Source organism: Xenopus tropicalis, chromosome 4, assembly GCF_000004195.4.
Source record: "Xenopus tropicalis strain Nigerian chromosome 4, UCB_Xtro_10.0, whole genome shotgun sequence".
Classification (NCBI taxonomy): Eukaryota; Metazoa; Chordata; class Amphibia; order Anura; family Pipidae; genus Xenopus; species Xenopus tropicalis.
In genome coordinates this window covers 99,819,007-99,845,185 of record NC_030680.2, presented here as the reverse complement: position 1 = coordinate 99,845,185, position 26,179 = coordinate 99,819,007, and the positions used below count along the sequence as shown (strand labels likewise).

The following is a 26,179-nucleotide window of genomic DNA, read 5'->3' as shown; positions in this document are numbered from 1 at the left end:
AACATACCCGAGAACATTTACCCGCTCTCCGCTCCAGACTCACGGAAGGGACCGGCGCCTGTAGGTTAAAGCAGTAGCAGAGACGTGTATGGTAACTCAGCTTGTCCTGTCAAATTGAATGCAAAAACCTGAGGTACTGGGAAGCTGGAATGATTATTTACTGTTGTAGGTACTGTATTAATTATTTTTTCTTGTCAGGCAATTTATAATAGTACTGATTTTTTTATTGCTCCACCTTATTAAATAACATTTATTTACTGTTGCAGGTAACTTACATAAATGTAAGATAATGAGTCGTTTTTATCACAATTTTATCTCTGCATAGATTTATCAGAATCATAATCCACTTAAAACACAATTTGGGATATTGCAATAATTTCACCATAATTTTCCATTGAATAATATCTGAGGCAATTTGATGTTTATTTAAACTGGTGTGTGTACAAAGAAGGGGTTATTCTGTTCTCTATGGCAAAGTCACTTGGGGGTGTCAAAATGTTAGGCACCCCCAAGTGACTTAAATCGCCTACCTTTTACCCCGGGCTGGTGCCCCTGTTAGGAGAAAACTGCACAGCCCGGGGTATCTGCAGTGCTTCCTGCTTCGCGAGCGTGCGCATGCGCAGTAGAGTGAAAAACCCGAACTTTAAAAGAGAAGTCGGCTTTTCACTCTACTGCGCATGCGCCGGTCCCGGGAATTTGCCAGCAAAACGAAGCAGGAAGGAGGAAGCGCTACAGGTACCCCAGGCTGGTGCAGTTTTCTCCTAACAGGGGCACCAGCCTGGGGTACAAGGTAAGGGATTAAAGTCATTTGGGGGTGCCTAACCTTTTGGCACCCCCAAGTGACTTTGCCTTTCCTTCTCCTTTAAATGGAGTCTAATTATATCACCCTTTGAACAGGAGTCAATCTAATCATTTAAACTAAAGGAATGACCCATAACAACTTTGATCACTGAGGAATGGTACCAGAGACCACACACACATCTGCTCACAGGAGGGCACATTGAAAAATAATAGAACACCCTATATTAACAGTGCTTTAGCATTTGATCATTGTATTTCTTTATTCATGCTGTTACAGCGCTTCAATGACCAAATCAAACATAGTACTAACAATACCTGTACCCCTTACTGTGAAACATAAGGATGGAAGGAGGCAACTTAAAGAGTTCTGTGAACTGTATGAAATCAGTTCAAACTTTTATATGGGACTCCTATATGACTAAAAAATCTAATATTTTATTGCAAGAATATATAATTTCATATGCTCATTTGTTCTTTTTCTTTCATAAGGAAACATTTGCTCTCTGGTCTGCTGTAAATCCAGCTTTTCAACCCGAAGATTTAAAGAAGAACCAAACCCATGCTTTAACAATAAGGCACAATCTCCATGCTTTCTCTCCAATCACACCAAGCATGTGCAAGTGACACAAGGAATACATTTCAGGCTTTTTGTCTGCTGAGGTCAGTAACCCCCAAAACCACATTTAATAATTGTTAACTTAAAGGTCAACTGCCTCTTTAAAGCTAATGCCATATTGAGTGTTTTGTTTTCTTGCTTCAGATTTCAAAAGATACTTCCTTACTTGGTAAATCTTTTGTCCTTCTGCTGCATTTTACATTTTTTTTTACTTCTGTCCTCTTGCCGCATTTTATATTGTTTTCACTTACCTTTGTGGGTAAATCTTCTGTCCTCTTGCTGCATTTTATAATTTCAGTCACTTACCTTAGTGGGTAAATCTTCTGTCCTCTTGCCACAATTTACATTTTCGGTCACTTACCTTAGTGGGTAAATCTTCTGTCCTCTTGCTGCAATTTACATTTTCGGTCACTTACCTTAGTGGGTAAATCTTCTGTCCTCTTGCCGCAATTTCCCTTTCTTTCACTCACCTTAGTGGGTAAATCTTCTGTCCTCTTGCTGCAATTTACATTTTCGGTCACTTACCTTAGTGGGTAAATCTTCTGTCCTCTTGCTGCAATTTACATTTTCGGTCACTTACCTTAGTGGGTAAATCTTCTGTCCTCTTGCCGCAATTTACATTTTCGGTCACTTACCTTAGTGGGTAAATCTTCTGTCCTCTTGCCGCAATTTACATTTTCGGTCACTTACCTTAGTGGGTAAATATTCTGTCCTCTTGCCGCAATTTACATTTCTTTCACTTACCTTAGTGGGTAAATCTTCTGTCCTCTTGCCGCAATTTACATTTTCGGTCACTTACCTTAGTGGGTAAATCTTCTGTCCTCTTGCCGCAATTTACATTTTCGGTCACTTACCTTAGTGGGTAAATCTTCTGTCCTCTTGCCGCAATTTAAATTTTTTTCACTTACCTTAGTGGGTAAATCTTCTGTCCTCTTGCCGCAATTTACATTTTCGGTCACTTACCTTAGTGGGTAAATCTTCTGTCCTCTTGCCGCAATTTACATTTTCGGTCACTTACCTTAGTGGGTAAATATTCTGTCCTCTTGCTGCAATTTACATTTCTTTCACTTACCTTAGTGGGTAAATCTTCTGTCCTCTTGCCGCAATTTACATTTTCGGTCACTTACCATAGTGGGTAAATCTTCTGTCCTCTTGCCGCAATTTACATTTTCGGTCACTTACCTTAGTGGGTAAATCTTCTGTCCTCTTGCCGCAATTTAAATTTTTTTCACTTACCTTAGTGGGTAAATCTTCTGTCCTCTTGCCGCAATTTACATTTTCGGTCACTTACCTTAGTGGGTAAATCTTCTGTCCTCTTGCCGCAATTTACATTTTCGGTCACTTACCTTAGTGGGTAAATCTTCTGTCCTCTTGCTGCATTTTAAATTTTTTTACTTCATATTGCCGCAATTTAAATTGCGATTTTCACTTTTGCTTTTGGGATGGCATATCGTGGGCAAGTAATCTCCCGTCTTCCACTGCCCTAAGATCAAATTAGATCTTAACGCATTCTGCCTGGCTTAATAGCAATTTGTATTTGTAGATTGTAAGCTCTTTTGGGCAGGGCTCTCTTCACCTCTTTTATAGGTTATTGATTGCTTTATATGTTACTCTCTAATTCCAATGTATGAATCCCACTTATTGTACAGCGCTGCGGAATATGTTTGCGCTTTATTAATAAATGTTAATAATAATATTTGCAAGATCTTTGCTATTTTCTCCCAAATACCCTTTGGTCTACTTTTTACCTGTCTTATGATTGGTTGTTAAATGCACGTCAGCTGTAAAATACATTCTCATTCAATCATTTTTACTATCATCCTTTACTCTGCATTGCCTGCGTCTGATTACTGACCCATGTCTGACTAAGTGACATGGCATGCTGGGATGTTGGGGGAGATTGTGTTACATAGTTAAATTGGGTTTAAAAAAGACCATCAAGTTAAGTCCTTTCAATTGAACCACATCCCACAAACATAGACTAATTCCGACTTATCTATACACTCATATACTCAAACAATATATATCAAGAGAGCACCAGAGGCCACCCCTAAAGATTAGAGAAACAGAACTTTCTTTTGAGTAGTGTAGGTGGTTTAGTTGTGACTAAACCACCTACACTGCTTCAAAAGAAAGTTCTGTTTCTCTAATCTTAAGGGGTGGCCTCTGGTGCTCCATTGTTTTTATGGGGACAAAAGAACACCCTACTGTCTCTATAATCCACTTTTATGTACTTGTACACAGCAATCATGTTCCTTTGCATACTTCTTTTTTTTTAATAGAGAAAACAACCCCAACCCTTTACCAGTTTAGTTGCAGTCTCTGCACTCTCTCCAGCTCATTAATATCCTTCTTAAGGACTGGAGCCCAAAACTGCACTGCATACTCAAGTTGAGTCTTTACCAGAGGCCTATGAGGAGGCAAAAATATAATAGTTTTCATCTTTTTTTTTTTTTTACAAAGTAGCCACAGAATGACACTGCCTGGAATTAGACAACTTATTAACTACAAAAACCCCAGATCCTTCTCCAGTAAAGATACCCCAAAACACTACCATTTAATGTATAATTTGCATTTATATTTTTTCTATCAAAGTGCATAACTTTGAACCTCATCAGCCTCATTGAACCTATTTTCCATTTTGCTGCCCAGTTTTCCAATGTAATCAAATCGCTCTGCAAATCGGCAGCATCCTGCATGGAACGCATAGTTTTGCACAATTTAGTATCATCAGCAATAATAGAAACAGTATTTCCTATGCCCACCTCCAGGCCATTAATAAACAAGTTAAAAAGGACAAAGGATGAGGGTCGTGGCCTGAACGCTGTCTAAGATGGTCGCTTAGTTGCGCAGCTCCTCTGCTCAAGCCCGCCAAAAGCTCACATTAGCGCCCAAATCGGTCAAAAAAACCCCCACCTGTATAAGGAAGCCTACAATTGTCGAACAAGCTTACACACCCCACCGGAGGCCCACGGACCTCGCGAACAACCTACCCGTTCGCCTGTGAGGAGACCCGGGCCAACACCAGCACACACAGGCAGTGACACCAGCACCGAATAGCCTTCACCAACTATTAAAAGGGGCAATCGAGCGCAGTAAGACTCTTACCCCATAAAACTATCCCGCGCAGCTCAACAGGAGCGGTGACCGCACCCAGCCCCAAACCGGACATATAGACTTGTGCGCAGAAAGAGGCCCACAACCTAGACCTTGCACCAGACCCTGCGCGCAGGCCCTGGAGTTAAGGAGCCACCGCATCAGAGGCAGACCCTACTCACCTGGCTTAGGAGCGGAACTATAAGGGGATAAGCCACTAATTTGCCACACTACCCCAAAAAAAAAAAAACAAGGGGAAAAAAAAAGGGGGGGGGGACCCCGCCCGACCCATTCCAAATAACCGAAACCCGGCTCACCAGGTACAAGAGGGAATATCAACCCACGCACCCTAGCGGGGATCCGGGGACCCTGTGACTAACCCATCCGCCAGCCTGAACAGGAACACAGCCTGACCATAACAGAAGCTGACAATACTACCCACACCAAGGGAACCTCCCAAACAACCAAAAGGGGGTAACTAAAAGCGGAAAGGCGGCTGCCCTATAAAACGATTGCCCCAAACCGGACACGCAGATCCGCGCACAATTAAAGGCCCACAATCTCGGCCTCACACTCACGCCCAAATATAAGTACAGGCCTCAGAACTCAGGAGCCACTATTATAAAAAGAACCCCACCTGTCCAACCTGAGAGCGTCACTACAATGGGACAAATCACCAACTTACCCCACTACTCAAAAACTAAGGGAGAACAAGGACCCCCATCAGGCCCACTCCAAATAACCGAAACCCGGTCCTCCAGAGCACAAGAAAGGGGGGAAAAATATCACCAATACCGAGAACCAAGCTACTCTTGAAGTCGGCTCAGCCCAAGCACGAGGTTTCATTGGAAGTCGGTAATAACCGAGCACCAGGTACCTCTGGAAGTTGGCCCCCACAGAATAACGAGCATCCACAGAAAAAGACTACATCTGTACAGCACTAAATACTGTAAAACACCCGGGCACCCGTCAATGAAAAATCTCAGCAGAGACCCCAACAGTGAGACATTAGGATCCTAAACAAGTATGCAGCCAACTACTCCTGAGACAGTAAACACCGTCCTGCACCTCAGCTTTCTCCCTGAATCTACAAAAGCAAGCTAAGCCTACTCCACAAAATGACTGGAGGTCAACAGAAACAAGCAAGCTCCACTGCCGAAGGAGCAACAGACTTCTTCAAAACTAGAACTACAGCTAATAAATCCGCAAAACAAACTACACCTCCCATGGAACAAGAACCAGACGCCCCATGCACAAGGAAAGACGTACAAGAACTAAAAACATTACTCCTGAGCTTCAAAGACGAGATACAAAGTGAAATAAGACATTCTCTCTGTGAGGTAAAATCAGAAATCACCGCTATGGACCAAAGAGTTCAGCACCTAGAACAAAGCCAGGATACTAATCAGGAAGCAACATCCAACATGGAAATACAAATCCAGGATTTACAAGTACAATTGAGGGAGTTACAAGAAGCTCATGAGGACCTAGAAAACAGCACCAGAAGGAATAATCTACGACTACGAGACATACCTGAGACAGTACACCTGGACACATTTCTCCCCAAATACTTCAAAGCCATACTGCCCGAGGTAGAAGATCGCCTACTACTACTAGACAGAGCCCATAGAGCACTCCGGGCCCGGCCGAAACCAAACCTACCTCCCAGAGATGTAATAGTGAGATTCCACTACTACCACATTAATGAGGCCATCTTAAAGGCATCCAGAACAATTCAACCGGAACTCATATACCAACAGAAAGGACTTACCTTTACAGTTAAAAAAGAGAAAGAAAAAAAATTAATAAATAAAGGGGGGAAGGGGATACTGACGGTTAAACTACTACACCTTATAAGCCAGATATATGACCCTGACCGAGGGCAACTAAAACAGAAAACATTGGCGGGGGAGCGGACAAGCCACCTCTCTAAGCTCCGCATCATGAGCCCCCAGTCTATAACTTTCCTAGTGGGGTGAGGCTGATACACACCCCCCTTGGAAACTATAGTCGTCCCCCTACCTTGTGGGTCCCTTAACCACTAGGTTCTTTTCTTTTTACCTAGCTTGTACTGTTGTTAACATAATCAAAACTTCTCTACCCACCCTACTAAAACCCCTTTCTTACACCGGTCAAAATCTCCCACTCTCCACAGGTCCTGCTGGACTCCAAACAACTGTACCACCCAACACCTAGAAGCAAGATGGACCCATGGACCCCCTCCACTCCCCTCAGCTTCAATCTAAAGGTATGTACTCACAATGTTAAAGGCTTAAACTCACCACAAAAACGAACACTAGCTTTCATGGATTACGCCAAACAACACATAGACGTCCTATTACTACAAGAAACACATTTCAGCAAAACCTCATACCCCAAATACATCTCCAAGCACTACCTACAAACATATCTAGCGAACTCCCCCGCTAAAACCAAAGGAGTAGCCATACTCATAGCTAAAAATGTCAAATTACAACTACGCCAGAAACACATCGATCAAGATGGTAGGTACATAATAATAACGGGACTCCTACAAAACCAACTGACTACATTAGCTATGGTATACGCCCCTAACACCTCCAAAAGAACATTCTTTCAAACCTTTTTTATACAAAACTCTCAGAGACCTTGGAGGGTAGAGTCATCATAGGAGGCGATTTCAATACAGCAATAAATAACAACCTAGATAGGTCTAGAGAGATCTTAGACAACAACACCCAATCAGAGTACAATCGTGACTCCAAGCACCTCATTAAACACCTAACATCTGCAGCCCTATTAGACACCTGGAGGGAGAAACACCCACTAGACAGAGATTACTCCTTCTTCTCTAGTGCACATGCCTCATACTCTAGAATAGATTTCATTTTTACCAAACCCACACTGCTAGAATATGTCCAAACAGCCAAAATTCACAACATAACCTGGTCTGACCACGCAATGGTAGAAATAATGATGGAAAAATGGGACACAATTAGAGGACAAGGACAATGGAGACTGAATGAATCATTACTATTAGATAATGACACACGCACAGAGGTAGCCAACTCGATTAAGGAATACTTCGAAACAAACAAAATAACCGACACTTCCCTGGCAACACGTTGGGACGCTCATAAAGCGGTAATCTGTGGAATCTTCCTCAAACATGCCTCCAGACTGAAAAAAATCAGAGAGGGGAAAATTCAGGACTTATCACACCGATTACACAAATTAGCTACAACCCACAAAAAAACCCAACATCACAAAGCTCCAGAGAAATTCAAAATTCAAGATCTGAGCTAATACAAGCGTTATCAGACAAAGCAGCATACACCATGTGAAAAACAAAAGCCCTATACTACGAATAAGCAAATAAACCACACACGATGCAGGCCCGTAAACTCAAAGCCCAAACACATCACAAACTATACACACCAAACGAAACCCCTCAGGAGACTAGAGGCACAAAACAAATACTCCAGGCATTCCAAAACTTTTACACAGATCTATACAAAGATGACAAGGCCCCTGAAGCTCAACTAGCGCCTACATCAGACTTTCTGACTAAATGGAATCCACCTACCTTAACACAAGCACAAAAGAAAATGCTTGCCTCCCCAATAGGTACAGAGGAAATTGAACAGATAATAAAAGAAGCCAAGCCAGGCAAAGCCCCAGGGCCAGATGGTTATACAGCAAAATACTACAAGAAATTCACAGACCATTTAACCCCGCACCTAAAAGATCTATTCCAATCATTCCTAGAAGGATCACCTCCCACTCCACATATGCAAACAGCAAACATAATATCGAAATTGAAACCAGGAAAAGATCCCCACTACTGTGACAGCTATAGGCCCATCTCACTGATAAATGTGGATCTTAAACTATTTGCTAAACTCATGGCCACCAGACTAAACAAAGTGCTTCCATTACTGATCTGCTATGACCAGGTGGGCTTCGTACCTGGCCGAAAAGCAATCAATCTAATCCCTCTAGCTCCTAAAATGAACTCTTCTTCTTGCTGTACTAGAAAAACTGAGATTGCCCAAATCGTACATAACCGGACTGAAACAATTGTACACAACACAGGTAACCATTATGGGAACTCATTCGGACCGAATCGAGATACGCGGGGGAACTCGACAAGGCTGCCCCATGTCCCCACTAATATTTGCCCTCTCCCTAGAACCATTGGTCCACGCAATCAGGCAAAACCCCAACATAAAAGGATTCCAAGTAGGCCCCACAGAACACAAGATAAGCTTATTTGCTGACGACATCCTGCTCACACTAACCTCCCCCCAAACCACATTACCAAATCTACTGGCAACTCTGGAAAAATTCCAAAGTATCACAGGTTATAAAATAAACCCAACCAAATCCCATGCACTCCCTGTACAAATGCCGAGCTCAGAAGTAAAACTATTACAGCTGAATTTCGGTTATAAATGGGAAAAAGACACAATAACCTACCTAGGAATCAACTTAACTTCCTCCTATCAAACGCTCTACAACGCCAACTACCCCAAACTATTAGATAAACTTAAAAAAGACCTAACTATATGGCACACGTACCATCTTTCCTGGTTTGGCAGGATAGCAGCAGTAAAAATGACTCTACTCCTAAGGATACTATATCTCTTTAGGACACTCCCAATACAATTCCCGAAACACACAGCAACCACCCTACAAAAATCCATAACAAATTTTATCTGGGGGGGGCAAAAAGCCCCGAATTAAAGCGTGACCAAACCCAAAACATTGGGTGGCCTGGGACTCCCACATATATACCACTACTACATAGCAAGCAGATTAGAGGCCATGATCAATACACATAGACCCACAAAAGAGCCATGGAAAATGATAGAAAATCAATTTACAACACCCCTGCAACTAGCCAATTTATTCTGGATACCCAAACCGCAAAGAATAACCCCAACAGACCTACTACCAACTTCCAGACACATGTTAGACCTCTGGAACGCCACGGCACACAAATCTAAATTGAGCCCAACCAACTCCAAACTCAAAACTGTTTTCAATAACAAAGAATTCACACCAGGCTGTATACCTGCGAACTTTAAAACATGGATAGCAGCAAACCTGTCATCCATAAAGTCCTTTGCACCAGAGCAAAAAGTCATTTCATTTCAAGAATGCACAGAGAAACACGAAATCCCAAACACCCAATTATTTCAATATCTACAGATAAAACATTTTATCGAATCAAAAATCAAAACACAAACAAAACAACCACTCACATACTTTGAAAACATCTGCCATAGACAATCCCAACCAGCGCACCTAATTTCTCTACTATACTACCGTCTAGCGGCAGACACAACACCCCTACAACAAACATACATGTCTAAGTGGGAAGAAGATCTAGGGATCACAATATCAGAACAAACTTTGTCACATATATGGACCACAGCTAGCAAAACCTCAATCCTCGCAGTCTCAAGTAAAAGAGCATATAAAATTATCTATAGATGGTATTACCGCATCAAAAACTCACGTGAACAAGGAACATTTTTACACACATGGTGGACGTGCAAAATAGCCAAAGAATTCTGGCAAACAGTAGCAACTCTATTCTCTGAGGTCCTTCACACTACAGTAGAACCAACCCCATAGCTATTTTATTAGGAATAAAACCAAGAATCATTCAACCCAAACAAACACGTAAACTAACCACACATATCCTAACGGCAGCAAGATCACTCCTTGCAGCTAACTGGAAACAACCAAACATACCTGACATACCAACACTGATAACAAAAATAAAATGGATCAAAGCCATGGAATCGATCAGAGATAGACTCTTGGACAGAAGCTATGAAGGGGAGCTGGAGTGGTGTCCATGGGCCCAGTACCTGGAGAGCCAGCAGACAGTGCCATATAGAAATCGACTGAGAACCGGTAACTTACAACCCTTTCTCTATTCTGTCCCCCATTCTCCCTTACCCCACTGACCCCAACCCGCTATTCTTACCCCATTTACCCTATCACCCCACCTACTCAATCAACCATACTTCGCTAGAAACAAGAAAAAAAACGTTAAAACAAAAGGGAAAAATACACAAAGTCATTATGATACCAATTCTTTAGCTTTTGTTGTACAAAAGTAAGATAAGCTGTTGAAATGCATGACAAATTTGTTGATTGTTCTACTTTTACTTCTATTAAAAATCAATAAAAACCTTCAAATTAAAAAAAAAAAAAGGACAAAGGACTGACCCCTGCGGTACTCCACTAAAAACACTGGTCCAATTAGAAAATGTTCCATTTACCACCACTCTTTGTATTCTATCCTTCAGCCAGTTTTCTATCCAAGAACAAATATTATGTAGATGACATCAACTGCCATTCCAGCACCAAGCTTCCTGCTCCCCTCCTCATAAAAGGCAATTATATTAGTCTGGCAAGTTCTGTTAAGCTCGTTAAATACCCTGGGATGTATACCATACGGTCCTGGACTTTAGTGTACCTTGCAGTATATAAACCAATACAGTGATCTTTGAGTCTAATTTTAAAACCAATCTCTAATTGTTTGGGATGGAATTTCCATTGTCAGATTAAAAATCGGTGAAAAAGAGGGCAAACCTGACGTGTGCCATTAGAAAGATACAATGTATGAGAAAGCAAACCTTCATTGACTATGGCTTTAGGATTGTGACACATTACAGAAACAGCATGTATGATAGAATAATCACAACCTAATTTAGATAAAACCTTTTCTATAAATTCATGGTGTATTCAGTTGAATGCTTTTTCTGTGTCCAAATAAATTATTAATGCTGGATTGTATAAACTAAGTCTATAAATCTTCTGGTACCATCTGGAGATTGTCAACCTTTGATAAATCTCACCTGGTCACTATTTAATATATCACTTTGAATATCTTGCAAACTATTCGAGAAAAAAATTGAATAAAACTTTAAATCTCAGTTTAAAGGAGAAGGAAAGATTTCTGGTCTCCTTTTTTGTAAACATGTTGTTAGGGTATCTGACTTGCTCTCTCAGAAAGACCGTTCATTCTTGGGGCCAGAGTCTACTCAGTTCTCTCCTCTGTCCCCTCCCTTAGGAATGTGTGATCTGAGCTACCAATGGCTAGCTGCAAGCAGGAAGCTACTTAAAATGGCAGCTGCTGTCTTATACGTACAGAGAAAACTTCTAGAGCTGTTTACTCAGGTATGATAATGCTTTCTACAGAATAAGTATTTTGTTCTAGGTGGCAATAATGTGGCGAATCTATTGGCAAATAAATGCCTAAATGACTTTCCTTCTCCTTTAATAAAGAGATTAGACTATAATTTTGGTATCTTTGTTGGATCTTTACCCTCCTTTAGTAAAACTGTTCTAACATTTGTAACATTTCTTCTGGAAAATATCCTCCTGATAATATGGAATTAAATATCAGTTTTGGAACTAATAGCTATGCATATATCTTATAATATATTACAGGTAAACTGTATGAGCCTGGGGCTTTCTTCAGAGGAGAAGATTTTATAGTATATTCCAAATGGGCACTTTCAAAATATTTATTTGATCAGTATTTAAATGAGGTAAGTTAACTTCTGCCAGATATTTATCTATACTTTGTGCATTGGATTGAGTTATTCTGTTATCATTTTTCAAATGATATTTCAGTATTATATAATAAAGCTGGAAGTAATATTGAGCAAGTGCCTCCGCAATGCTTCAAAAGTAGCTAAATCTAATTTATGGAGTTTGTCTCTTAATAACTAAATTTCTTTACATTTTGGTTTAGTAGGATTGATTTTTTTTTTCTTTGAGATGTTGGGCAAGATTGTTCTCTAATGTTAATCTTTCCAATTATATTATTCCTTCTATAGTAGGACACTTCTTGAATAAAAATCCCTCTTAGTGTCACTTTGTGGGCACACCATTGAGAAATAATAGAAATTTCTTTGGAGGAATTTAGATCAAAATATTGATATCACTGCAGCTCAGCAGTAAAGTGTGACTGAGTTTATCAGAGCACAGGTCACATACTGTGGCACCTTGGGAAATAGAGAATATCGTTAGCCCCATGTGAAATTTCAAAATTAAATATAAAAAAATCTGTTTGTGTTTTTGAAGAACTGCTGCGTTTGTTGCAAAAAAAAAAAAAAAAGTTGCCTCTGTTTACGTCAAGTGGGTGCTGGGTCACAGTGGGAAACCTTTAGGCCAGTAGTGGTGCTGTAGTTGTTCAACCACAATCTGCACACCCCATAAAATAATCTGTGATGCCAGGCAGGTATAAGGTCAGAATCCCAACAAGCCCTATACCCAGTTCAGCTGCTAGTATTACAGGCAATCCACTCACCCATACAACCTGGCCACTTGTTCCAAGTTCACCCAAGTACTACCCTCTTTATGTCAGACAATAAGGCCACATCTAGGGATGCACCGAATCCAGGATTTGGTTTGGTAGGATTTGGTTTGGTATTCAGCCAGGATTTGGTTTTTTTCGGCAGGGTTCGATTGCTGAATCCCTTATGATGGATTCGGGGGTTCGGCCGAACCAAAAAAAACTAGGTTTGGTACACTAATGATACTTATACCATTGTTTTTAGGCAGAAAATATAAGACCATTAAAAAATAAACCTTAAAAAAAAAAAAAAAAGCAAGAACAACCTTGGATTTCTTAAATTTTTATTTTTTCCTATTGATCATATTCTCTCTTCTTCCACCATATTTATCCCTCCTGCTTTCCCTATCAAAAAACCCATTCTCCTGCATTGAGTTTTGGCCAGGGGCTGGTAAGAATAATGATGGGATGGGCCAGGTACTAAGCAAAAATAATAACATCAGTGACTCATTAAGGAACTGAACTTGGCTATAAAACTATATTTGCAGTTAAAAAGAACAGTGCCCTCCCTCTCTCTGCTACTGGCTCCTTTTGTGCAACTATGGCTAAGCAGCAGGATAGTGCATGGAAATAAAGTTACAAAACAAGATAAAAAAAACAAGCTGAATAGGAATTATATTAGGGACCAAGAGAAAGATTGAATTTGGTGCTTTTGGTGAATTAAAGTACAAGGAAAAGGTTATCCTCTAAAAGGGTGTGGCAAATTGTAATGCACCCCTCAGTACAAATCACTTACCTCAGAGCCTGGGCAGGTGCTTCTCTGCTAAGAAACACATCAGCCTGGCCAAGTATTCTATTGAGCACTGTGCTGCCATCTTCTTTCCTTTCTGGGGATCTTAGCTCCCCCCTGGGTTGTGCACATGTGCAGAAGAGTAAAAGTTCTGCTTGGTAACTTAGTTTTAGCTTTACTTTTACTGTGCATGCACACAGCCCAGACCAAAGGGATACTTGGGGAAGGTAAGACGATGGCGCAATGGCACTCACTAAACAATACCCGGTGCATTTTTGGTGAAGAGGTAAGTGATAATAATCGCTATGGTGGTGCCTAAAAAATACTGCGCGACATACAGGGGACAGTCTTGTAATTAGACATGCTCAGAGCATTCATGCACCCACTTGCTCCTAACAGAATGAATAGAAATTTTCAAGCAAAATGTTGTTTGCTCTAAGCCATTGAACTGAAGCTATTAGCATCACATACACTGGAATGGATGCATTCCTACCTTATACACTGTTTTATTACCAAAATGGCACCTTGCAGAAAAGGTTAGGGAATACTAAAAATGTAGAACTGGCTTTCAAATAAACAAAGCAGACACAAAAGAAACTGGCCTTATGCAACAAAATTATAAATAAACACATTATTAACCAGAATTCTGCATACATTTTAGATTGATATTACTTGTAAAATAAAAGATAACCAGTGCCTAATTAAAAAGAAAAAAGGAAACTTAACCATAATTGTAGCCAAAAACCCAGATGAGTTTGCCTTGCTTATGCAGCTCTCCATATTCTGTCAGTGGATGCTGGGAGCTTTAATTCAACAGCAGGAGGCTGCAAACCTAACAGTCCTAACATCCACTTGCCTCACTATACCATTATCCCAAAGCTTCATCTCCTTTCTAGAAAATAAATGTATCTGTGGAGGGGCAGTTGAGACTGGTTACTTTTCAGCTGCTTTGACATTACCCCATACATGTCACCAGTCATTTTGCCAGGAGGGCACCTAGATGCAAATATGAATTCTTTTGACGAAGGCTAAAAAAATATTGGCACCACTGATCTAATGAGGTTGCCAAAACATTCTCTCTGGCAAATGCCCTTTTCTACCTTTTCATTCCGAAGTTTCTTAGGTTGGGGCACTGAAAGAGCCCTGTATATATATATATATACGTGCACGCACCCTATTCTTAATAATGGGGGACCTTTCCCAGGATTGATAAAAACATACGGGGTGACCCTTGGGAAATCTCGAGGCTGTGGGTCTCTGACACTGAAGGGCTATATAAGTATATGGAGAAAGAAGATTTTGTGGCTTAATATGCCAGCAGAAGAGCAATGTATCGTTTGCATGTTACAAAACTACGTTCAAAAGAGTCAGTAGTTTAGTCAGTTCCAAATATTGAGACAATAACAGCATCAAGATTTGCCAGTGCAAATGGATATATTGTGCCCCCACAGGTCCCTTAAGATCAGTTTCCTGAATTAGTCCATAAATTAAAATAGTCTAATAATTTACAAGAAGCAACAGAATACAGCACGGAAGTGCCCAGGGCACCCAAACTGCTCAGCTAGAGAGGTTATAGGGCTACCTTGCAGCCATCATGTGCATTATGTAAAAACTGACACCCAAATATTAAAAATGAGCTTGACGCCCCTAAAAATGAAAAACAATGAATAAATTATGACTTGAAAATAAATTCTCCATTCTCTTTGACAACTGTTTAATACCCACACCATTAGGGGCTCATTAGGTCCCTTTGTAGTGCTGTAAAGCATCATTGGCAAAAGGTCAAATGACGAAGACTGGAATGTGGCAGGAAGAGACTTCTCTACCAGTCTACCGTTGGTTCATTGAGGTTCAAGCAGTAGATGAATTGCAGTCCAGTGGGTTTAGTATCTGCAGATGCACTGTGCTGCTTTGAGGGTCAATTCGAAGCACCAAAGTCAAGGTGTACCGTAGAAACAAACCCAACTGCATAGGAAAGTTTCCTTCTGTGTCTTTGGGACCGCAATGGAGTTACATATGGGTAAAAGTCATCCTGTCCTCCACCATGACAACATCAGCTCCAAACTGTCCTATGCATTGCTGAACCGTTGCCAATATGCTTTGTAGTCGGCGCTCTAAAGCATCGAGGTGAGCATCTGACAGCACCGGAGAGATTGGGTCATGAGCAGTAGCAGTCAATAAAGCAGAGCGTAAAGTGCCATGCTTCAAGTGAGAAAGACGGTTCCACGTGGAAACACGAATACTGCAACAGAAAACAAACTGTGAATGGGAGGGGCAAAGGAGAAAGCATTTAGAAGACAGAATTCAGTTAGCAAGGTAAACATTAGGCCTTACATGCAGCACTGGTACAGGGGAGCCAAAATACTTCGCTCATCTACTAATGGATTCCCGAAACTAAAAAAACAAGGACAGATTTATTATTTGCATTAAATCCGCATTGTAACATGTATTTGTATGTATGTGTGTGTGTGCGCATATAAAGGTCTGGTGGCTGTGTAAAAGCACAAGGCTGCACACAGTTAATTTGGCACAATTTAAGAATGTACAAATATATTACCCAAATGAGGAAAACTGACAAAATGCATACATGTAGAACAAAGAATTTGATCAGGAGTTATAACAACCAAGACAAGACAATATAATATTGGGGGGCCCTTTGGGATTATGGCCTACAGAATAGATTTGCTTTGAAGGCAGCAGAACAAGCAGTATAACAGCTCCCTGCTGGATAAAGCTTTTTGTGCAGAATTTTCAAAGAACATGGGCTTGTAGCATCAGATCCTGAAAGCCAGGGAAGGACCATGAGGGTGAGCCCACTAACCTTCTGTCCTACATGATAGGAAGGTGCATTATTAGGTGCAAGTGCAATATTTACCTTTTATGATTTATAGATATTAAGACAGCTCCCACAACATAAGCATGTGCCCTTTGCTCTTGCTCTTGCTCTTTTGAGCCCTAGATGGTGTGCTTGCCTGTACTGAGGGATATTTCAGCTTTTGGATGGATAGCTAAAATGTAGAAAAAGGAATGCACACTCTTAAAAAATCAAAAATATTTATTACATTTCAATATCAAACATAACAAAGCCCTAAGCATTTTGACCACCACGTGGTCTTCATCAGGGGCACAAAATAAAAATAGGCAGAACGAGTTACAGTCAGAAGTACACTATATAGCTATGGAAGAGGTCCCTATCCTCCCGCGGTGCTGAATGATGTGTGATGTCAGTTTCGTTTCCCTCTCTGCACGCCGGGCTGACTAGGCCCACTGCGCATCTGGGCCAAGTCTAATGGAATGCATATATGTTCATCTTTATCCAGGATCCCAGTTCAAACATTATAAATACAATAGTGCAGTGCTTACCTTACAGTCAAGCAATTAGAGCCTAGTATTCTAATGAGCACCCAACAGTCATAATTATTAGAGCACACATAATCAAAATAGACGGAAATTAGCCATTATAAATAACAATAACTCGTTCTGCCTATTTTTATTTTGTTTTGTGCCCCTGATGAAGACCACGTGGTGGTCGAACTGCATAGGGCTTTGTTGTGTTTGATTTTGTAAGAGCATTCCTTTTTCTGCATTTTGGATACTAGTAACTAGGGGGCTTTTCTTTGTGTGGCCCCCTAGGAATAGCACCTTGCTGAACTTGTCCAAGGGTGTGCGCTTTAGATTTCTCTTGTGCATTGGATGGATATCTGGCTTCATCAGACAGGCACTTTATTAGCTGGTGAGAACTCTCCCCTCACCACTACTAACGTTTTCAAAGTTTGTTGCTTTGTGAATGAATTGCTAATGCCACTGGCTATGACTCTGCTACCCAAGCAGAATAATACATATAACCTACCTCTTAGCATTGTCCAGTAGTATTAGCATGCTGCCACCCTCGTCATCTTGAAAACTCTCATAATGATGACGGTCTGCATTTCCAATCAAGAAATCAAAAATAGCTGTATCAATAACATCCAGGAGTCTTGGTCCAGAGTCATAAGGTGAGGTCTTCTTCACAGCATCACAGTAACTTTCATCATATTCCCACCTGACAGTAAAGGCACACAAGCAAAGGATTATTGTACAATATTGTGCAGGGGAAAAGACTTCTTTAGTTGTGGTGCTCCAGACCTTACCTTGCCAACTTTCCCTCACGGTAGGTCCTTCCCCAAGGGTGTCGATGCTTCTGAAGGGGCCATGCTTCAGGGAGCCATAGTGTAACTGTACCTTCCATCAGTTCTCGTTCTGCACAGGCGGGCTCTGTCTCCCGGCAGTAGTAGCACTTCCCATAGAAACAGGTATTGTTACCTGGGAATGAATAGATACAGAAATAAGAACAAGGAGTAGCATGGATAGCGTTATTAAAATTTACTATAAAGCTGCACATTTCAGCTGAAAATCATGCTTAGGGAAGGCCAACAGCTTAGAAACTACTCACCCTGCTTTAGAAAGGTGCTCAGAAGCTGCTCAGTAGCTACAGGTTTAATCTCAGTGATTAGATTCACATATCGCCCAACAACTAAAGGAGCTCGTCTGAAACCCAGAATTCTGTGGTATGGGGAGAAGAAACATGCATAGAATTATATTCACAGACAAGAAACTGACATTCGCCTTTTACAATAATGCCTGAAACAATGCATAGTGAGGACAAGTGTTTATCAATGAAAAAATACACATAGGAACCACATGACCTAAAAGGAAAATTAAAATCACTTGGGGAAGGGTGCCAATTTATTAGGTACCGTCTGGGATAAATATTATCACAAGCCACTATCTTTGAATGCTCCCAGTAGTAGCTGGGCAGTAATCTCCTAAGAATTGCTATACTTTTCGTGCAGATTTATCAAAACTAGAATTTATGGCCTTGAAACTCATATAAACTCGACTTGTATTTTTTCGAAAAAAAAACACAATCATTCTTGCATTTATTAAGTGTCACAATGTTGGCAGGGTTTTTTTTGTCTGAAAATCACTATTTTTTCAAGTGAGAAATTTGTGAAATTTAAAAGGTGTTCATTTTCAATGAGAGCATTAACTTCCCCTTGAAAATGTGAGAAATAGAAAACAATAATAGTATTAATTTCCCCTTTACATTGGGTGAAATAGAAAACAATAAGGTGATTAACTTCCCCTCAAAATGTGTCAAGGACAGGCTGTCACTGACTATTCTAAGCCTCCATAGGACTCAATGGTTCTCACCAGCTTAAGCCTGGATAGTGCAAGGTATACCTGGGAGCAGTTAAAAGATGTCCGTATGGTGCTCTGTAACAAAATCCCCAGGCAGTTTTGTTGTGCCTGCCAGCCCAGAATAAAAGGTGAATCAATTCTAATCACAGGGGGTGCCTAAAACACTGGGGCTCACCCCAAAGACTGAACGGGAGTGTATTTGTGCCTCAAACTGCTCTGCAATAAAAGGCATCACTTTAAACAGCCACAGGGTCCCTGATTGCAGCTCTTTGGAGAACAAATACAGATTGCCAATTTTTAAACAAGGGATTGCCATATCCTAAACTACAAGAGACAGTGCAGTTTGGCCACCTTAGCAAATGCCTTAGCAAACTAATACTAAGGAAGAAAAAGTTCTAGAGGGCACAGCGAATCTTTGATAGACAAAAGTTTCTCCTCAGGGGTCTGTAAATATGCTGATTGTATGCAGGTACGAGGCAGCTTGACATTTCTATTTGGCCGAAGGCAACTTTTTGTACCTGACAATATAGTCCTTCTAGCCAACAAAAGAACACTTCCTGTTTTGTTTAAATGAAGTCCATTTCCCATGGAAGTATACCAGTTGCTGTTGCTACCATATAAATGACAGGTATCCAGCCTCACAGATGCTTGGAAAGCAGATTGGGAACTCAGTAACTATGATACCTGTTTGAACCTGATCACTGGTTGAAGTACTGCGCATACCCACCTGTCTAAATGAAAAGCAGTGACTTCAGCATTATGCCTGTCATACCCAGCGTACGGTTCTCCTTCCACAATATAATCACGGCTGTATCTGAAACATTCAAACAAAATATTACATGAATTTTTCCATGATTACAAGCACAGAAACTACAGATAGGAATGACAGAAATGAAGTTATAAAGAAGCCATGCTAAATGGAATTCAGATATACATAATCAGCTCTTGTTTCAACATGTGCATGGCCAACTCAGCTCTTTGCTCATTTTTAGCCCTGTAGCTATTATATAACTAAATGCAACTATTTGGTAGCCATATTTTACTCAGAAGCTATGACGGGAGCCTTTAGGAGAATGTAATTGTGATGTTGGGAACTTTTACCATTACAAACACAGCATTCAGTTTTGGATTAACCTAAATGTTATAAAATGACAGCACAAATTTGAGTGGTTGCTATGGGAAACACTGTCAGTGAGGGGTGTAAGGTTGCTAAATGAACAATATTAGGTTTGGGAAATGTTGCAGGTACTGGCAGCTTACTTCAGGTCAGATATCAGACCTGTCAGAAGAGAAATAGGATTTAGCTGAAGGAGAAGGTAATATAATCGGGGGTAGGCAAGTTATTAGGGCCCACCACTGTTCTTCTTGTCACTTATTACCCTGGGCCGAAGCTCTTCCAGGTTAAGGTTTTCAGAGCGTCACATTGTCATCTATTTATTCAGCCCTCAGGATGTCCCCTACCCCAGTTATAAAATGGTGCATGTGTAGTACAGAAATAAAGTGTTCTGTGCTAACCATGTGCTTGGACAAGCCCAATAGAGGGCACTTGGAAGATGGTGTGGCACTCATATAGCAGTACCCGAGGCTGGTACCACAGCAAAGGGTGGGAGGGCAGAGGCCAGAGGATGTTAATGCAGAACTCATTATGTCTCTTATGGCTAACAGCTGATTATAGGGATGGAGTATATATATATATATATATGTAAAAACATAAGAATTACCCACTAGTGCTTTAATTAATACAATATGCAGAAAACATTTCAGCATAATTTCTACTGATTTTATAGAAAATATCTAAGTAGTTGCTTTTTATTTGTATTTACTATTGTTTCAAGCACAAACATTTGTCATGTTAATAACTAACCAGAATATGGGAATGTGTTCAATTTGTTACAGTGTAGTGAGCAACAATATGATGTAAATTAGAGAGCTCACACTCATCAGAGGGATACTAATAGAAGGAGTTTATTTACACTTGGATGGGGTTGTGAATGTAAGCAGCCTACAGTGTTTGTGGTTACTTATAGTAATGATTCTTATGGAACACTCCAGTTTGAATAGCTCTGGGTTAAAAATCAGTAACTGGTGCTACATACAGGGTTCCCATGCAGTGCAATTCATTTGTTTCAGTTTTAAAGTGTACAATATTTGTTGTACAGTGTGTGCCATGGCACCACAACAAATAGCAGTGTATTTATCACACATCAGTACCCAGCAATGGTGTCTGGGGTTATGCTTGTGCCATAGGTAAATGGAAAATATTATGCCTTTCCACAAAAGCAGCAAGAGATCAGTGAAGCATGCACACAACAGCACACATAAAGGAAAGTGAGCAATGATTTAGACTCCTACCTTTTGGGCTTAAATACCACCTTTTGTCCACCTTCCAGGACAAGCAAAGCTTTAAGCTGTGTGCCTTTGTAGCCAACATCAGCTTTCACAATTTTCTTGGTTGCCATAGAATGCAATACTGCTCCCATTTCTGGGCTATCCTCAGGATACACTTCCCGTGGCACGACCCATTGGGATGCAATCTCCCAAGGGGACTGCAGGGTATGCTCCAAACGGGAGTCCATGGTGAGCCGTAAGCCGGACATCATACGCTCAAAAGACAGCTGGTCCTGCCTCTGAGCAGCAGAGGTCTCCAGGCGGTCCAATAAAAGAAGCTTGGTGAGAACCAAAATCACCAGCAGCAGAGCCAAGACAGCGACCCGCTGCTTTAGCTTCATGATGCCCAAGATAAAAAGCTCTTAGCAAAGAAGGGTGATGTCCTATGTGTGCCAGGTGCAGGGCATTGCGCTGTTTGATTCCTGCAGGAACCTGTGGAAACGTAAGTGGTAAATTAATCATGCTACAAAAGAAGAGTACAGTTAAGTATATTTCTCATATCTATTGTCAAGGAAAAACTGTTGGATAGGCCAGTTTGATTGTAGCTACATTTTATTCGTACGTACGAAGGCAGTATCCAGACATTCTTAAATGAGAATTGTCTATGAGCTGATACTACATTGAATAACCCAAAGCATGTTTGTCTTATAGTCCTGAAACAGTCTTATCAGTAGTTAGCTTTGTTATCTCTAAGAACAGAACAGGCAAAGAGGCCCAGTTGACCAACACCCAACATGCCTCTTTTCACAAGTTTGCGGACTCATCCAAAATGTTTTTACAACAGCAAACAGAAACATTCTTACACAATGTATTTCACAACCCCTCTAATATTAAATGATATGAACAAGATGGAGAAAAGAAACAAGATGGTTTCTTTTTTCTCTAACACTATACTATGTACTTTCTTCACTATCAAAAGGAAAACCTACCTTAGATTAACTGTGTACAGGGCCCTCTCCCTATTGTCTCCTAACAATATGTAATTGTAACTGGAATTTCATTCTGGTTAAATGTTTGTCTATATATGTAGCTGTTATGTCTTTTGTATTTGTATCCATTTATCCTGTAAAGGCCTGCAGGGGAGGAAGCAGTTATATAATAACGATAAAATATCTTATTTAAAACACTGAAGATTAAGATAAATTAAAGTGAAAAGGGAGAATAAAATTGGCACCAAACACAAAAAGCAGATGCCAAAAGGTAATGTAAATCTAAGACCATTGTTGTGGCAGAACCTTATACTGGTTGTGTTTTCATGCTGAAAAAGGTAAAAAAAATCATCCTATAACCACAGAAAGACTGAATGATTTCATTGTTCTGTATACCCTGTAATCAGTAGGTGCTTTCCTAGGGTACCATACACTTATACCCTGGCACTGATGGGGTTAAACATACACCTTGTTCTCCATTTTAAAATCAGTCCTTTGACACTGATGGTTTTTGCACATTGCCGCCCACCCGACAAGTTCATAATAAGAGACTACAGATATAAAAAAAACACTGGTGTTTCAGCCATTTAGCTGAGGTTACATAGACTACATAGGATAGCGAATAGAGTTTTACCCAAAACCTTACCCTGAGCTTCAAGCTGGATATTAGGTAGGTTTAGGTATATCTAGGGCAGCAAATGGGCATTTCCCAGAAATCTCACCCTAAATGATATACATGAAGCCTCTCTCTCACCTGCCACTGCTCAGTTTGGGAAGCTCTGCTCTACATGGATACTTCTAGCTTTCCATTCCCACACTGCCTCTGCTTGGCAAGATTCCCATGTAATCATTTGGCACCCAATTGTGCACCAATGAAAAGCTTACATTTTCCCACACCCAGACTCCATCTGTCTGTTGCATGCAGTATTTAATCTCAGTCCCACATTTTATCCTATGCCTTTACCCTTTGGCTTGCTACTAATAACATATGTAGTACTGTAAGGTCTCCCACAGTATCCAACTGCTACTCCCCCAAACACCAATAATAATGCTATTGACCTTCAAATCATAAAGCTCTAAGTGACAATGTGACTAAACTAACCAGAGGACACAACCCCTTCAATTCACTAAATCTCACAGCTCTCATTAAAGATGGCTCTAACACTTCAATTCATAGACTTCCTCAGCATAGAAAAAAAGAGGTCTCACCTAAATGCAGATATCTGCATGGATTCTACACTCTCTACTGCGTCTCCATCCCACCGCCCTCTGCACCATGATATAAACAGCAGAACCTGATAAGGGAACCCCTGTGCCACAATTCTGCTGCACCTTTGGAACTCCCTATACACACATTAACTCCACTGATGGTCATGCACTGTTAGGTGAAATTATCGGCAAGCACAGTTACCTTTTATTACACACCCGAGGATCCATCTCACCCCCACCAAAGCTTTTCTGTTTTTTCATAACTAAAGAAAATAGTAGCTTTTCAATTAAATTAATCAGCATTTTCAAGTATCTTAAAGTTATTTGTAACAGCAGTTTTTTTTTATCCTGGTCTATTCTCTGGGTTCTGACTCTTGAAACAATGTAGAAAGTTGTAGTTTCATTTTACAAAAGTTTTGGGTGGGACATCCTGTTAAGGTTTTAATGTGACTGCTTAACAATTGTAATTGATAACTTCAACCTCCAGGCAAATGATATTACTCAGTCAACATCTCAATGCTCTTTATAAGCCCAATGCGGCGACCTACTATAATGCTTGCTTTCCTTTCCAGTCCATTCACAACAGCCAACAATATCCTGGCCAAGGACCGGTTAGGAAAAATACATATGTATGTTTATGGTGATGACTGATGTGTAATTTAAAGGATTTTACTTCCCAAGGCAGGATTCGTGCTAATTTAGTATCAAAATCTTTCAGGCCAGAGTGGGTTCATTAAAAAACAATGTGTAATATTATGGAACATAGTGCAGTGTTGGGGATATTTTTTATTTTCATAAATGATATATAGGTATGAGACCAAATCCCCAGAAAACCTTGTTCCTGAAACAGGAGAAAGTACTTGCCTTACTTTGAAAGTTTAAGAGATAATATCTCTGGCTGCGACAGAACAAACAAGGCCACTGGTTCAGTCACATACTCAGACCTTTCTCAAAGGTCTTGAGACCTAAATTTAAGCCTTAAATGCGACAATGGTACACAGCTCCACTAAAGCTTGAGTAAGAAAATAAAATAGAACTATGAAAAGGGGGAAATTAAGGGAGAGTAATATCCTTTTATATAGAAGGAGCAAAAATTCCCTCTCCAACATGTACTCGTTAGTTTAACTCACCATATCAACATCTCACTATCAAATGGGACCTTCCCAAGCCTTAATGTTACCCATCAGTCTCAAAAAGAAGGAATTCATTCCTTTACCAGGTCATTTTCAAAACTTTCTCAATAATTAGGCTCACAATGCTTTGCTTCTAGCCAATATACTGCTAAGTCTCTATGCCTGTAAAGCTCTAACATGTAGGCCTGGAACGGGGGGAGTTTTATATTTAAAAGAAAAGTAAGAAAACTATCAGCACTGCTCTGCATTCTGAAGGGCCGGGAAGCAGAGCAGAGTTGTTTCTCACTGAGATTAGGCTCACGATAAATAAACATATAAAATAACTCCTCTCTGCTTCCTGCCCCTTTGGAATGCAGAGCAGCGCTGATCATTTTATTACTACTCTGGCCAGCTGGCTGTCAAAGGATTCCTATATGCACCTTTAGGAGAAAGGGGACAATACAAATGGTATTGTCCCCAATAGACTGCTCTGGTGTGTGCCACTGCAAAAGCAAATTGTCACAGGGCACCAGGCATGACAACTAGGCTGGCTCTCGGGGATATCCAGCCTGGGACCCTCCAGTTCTTATTGAACCACAACCATAGCCTGTCAGTGGAATGCTGGAGTTGCAATTAAACATCAGCTGCAGGCAGCACATCCCTGATATACATAGTGCAATGCCTATGTAACAATTCTTTGCCATATCACTGGTTTGGCCCTGACTAAATGGCCTCCCTGTCCCAGCGCAAGGTTTGGCCCCTCTACCCTGCAACATTACAGATTATTCTCTTTCCCAGCAGGTTGCCCAGGAGAAATCCCGGTGGCCACCCATCGCAGCATACCTGCCTCACATCACCAGCTAAGCCTTGGCACAGCGAGATAAGAAAAGAAGCAGCCAAGCTCTACCCAATAACATCAGCAGCCATTGATCAACAGGAAGAAATGTTCAATCAGTCACTTTATGCAGGGGGTAGCTAATCCGCGGCCCTCCAGCTGATGGGAAAATACAGCTCTCACCATCACCGGAACCCTTTCACAGGAGCAGATTATTGCATTTAAGCGATAGTTTGAGAGCCGGATACTGTCTATCCCTAATTTTGTATATCATTTCGGCCAGATGTGCGTTCCACCGCACCGATACTCACCTCCAACACACGGTTGCTGATCCCCAGTTGCCAACATCACACACTCTACCTCCACAAGCACACAGTGCGCCGCACATCGGAACTGTCAAGATAGCCAATCCGCTTCGGTTGCATTAGCCACCGGGAACCAATCGGGTACATCGGCACATTCCTTGCGAAGCTTATTGGGTCACATAAAACTGCCCAAAGCTTAGCACCCAATCGAAATGCGTTATTTAACCGGAAATAGGCTAGTCTATAGGCGCTTACGGTCCGGTCTTACGCTACCAGTAGACGGCCAGCCAATATTGGCCAGGGCTAGGGGCGGGCTTACAATAAGTCCACGTGGGATGTGACGGATGCTAACGAGGCCATGTTTGTTTTGGGTTTGGTATGTAAGGTTATTTCTTGGCTAGGTTTTCATTCATTGTTTTAATCCTTGAAGATATGTGTAATCTGCTACTTTGAAACATATGTAGTTGGGACGTGTAATTACCAGGTATAGCACACGGTTCCATTGTACCTGTATGCATTCCTGTTGCTCTGTCCCACTCAGCAGTCCCTTTGCACCAGCAAGTGTCCAACTAATAGAAAAATAGACTTGCAGCACTGCAGTAGCTGAAACTGAGT

The 26,179-nt window shown here is 40.9% G+C and overlaps 1 protein-coding gene across 1 annotated transcript; it reads right to left on the bottom strand.

Moving 5' to 3' along the window:
• Positions 1-13,145: 13,145 nt before the first annotated feature.
• Positions 13,146-25,620, bottom strand: fam20b (family with sequence similarity 20 member B). The gene is made up of 8 exons (NM_203880.1): positions 25,571-25,620; positions 21,139-21,606; positions 19,514-19,600; positions 18,038-18,147; positions 17,736-17,907; positions 17,456-17,647; positions 15,940-15,999; positions 13,146-15,847 (listed from the first exon to the last, which is right to left on the bottom strand). The coding sequence occupies exons 2-8, from the start codon at positions 21,513-21,515 to the stop codon at positions 15,616-15,618; spliced, it is 1,230 nt and encodes a 409-aa protein (NP_989211.1). The 5' UTR covers positions 21,516-21,606; positions 25,571-25,620; the 3' UTR covers positions 13,146-15,615.
• Between the last annotated feature and the right edge of the window lie 559 nt (positions 25,621-26,179).

Coding starts and splice junctions, on each gene's coding strand:
- fam20b (NM_203880.1), bottom strand. CDS start 21,515: ATGAAGCTAAAGCAGCGGGTCGCTGTCTTGGCTCTGCTGCTGGTGATT. Junction 17,908..18,037: donor GAGCACCTTTCTAAAGCAGG/GTGAGTAGTTTC, acceptor ATTCATTCCCAG/GTAACAATACCTGTTTCTAT. Junction 15,848..15,939: donor CCCCTGTACCAGTGCTGCAT/GTAAGGCCTAAT, acceptor TTTCTGTTGCAG/TATTCGTGTTTCCACGTGGA.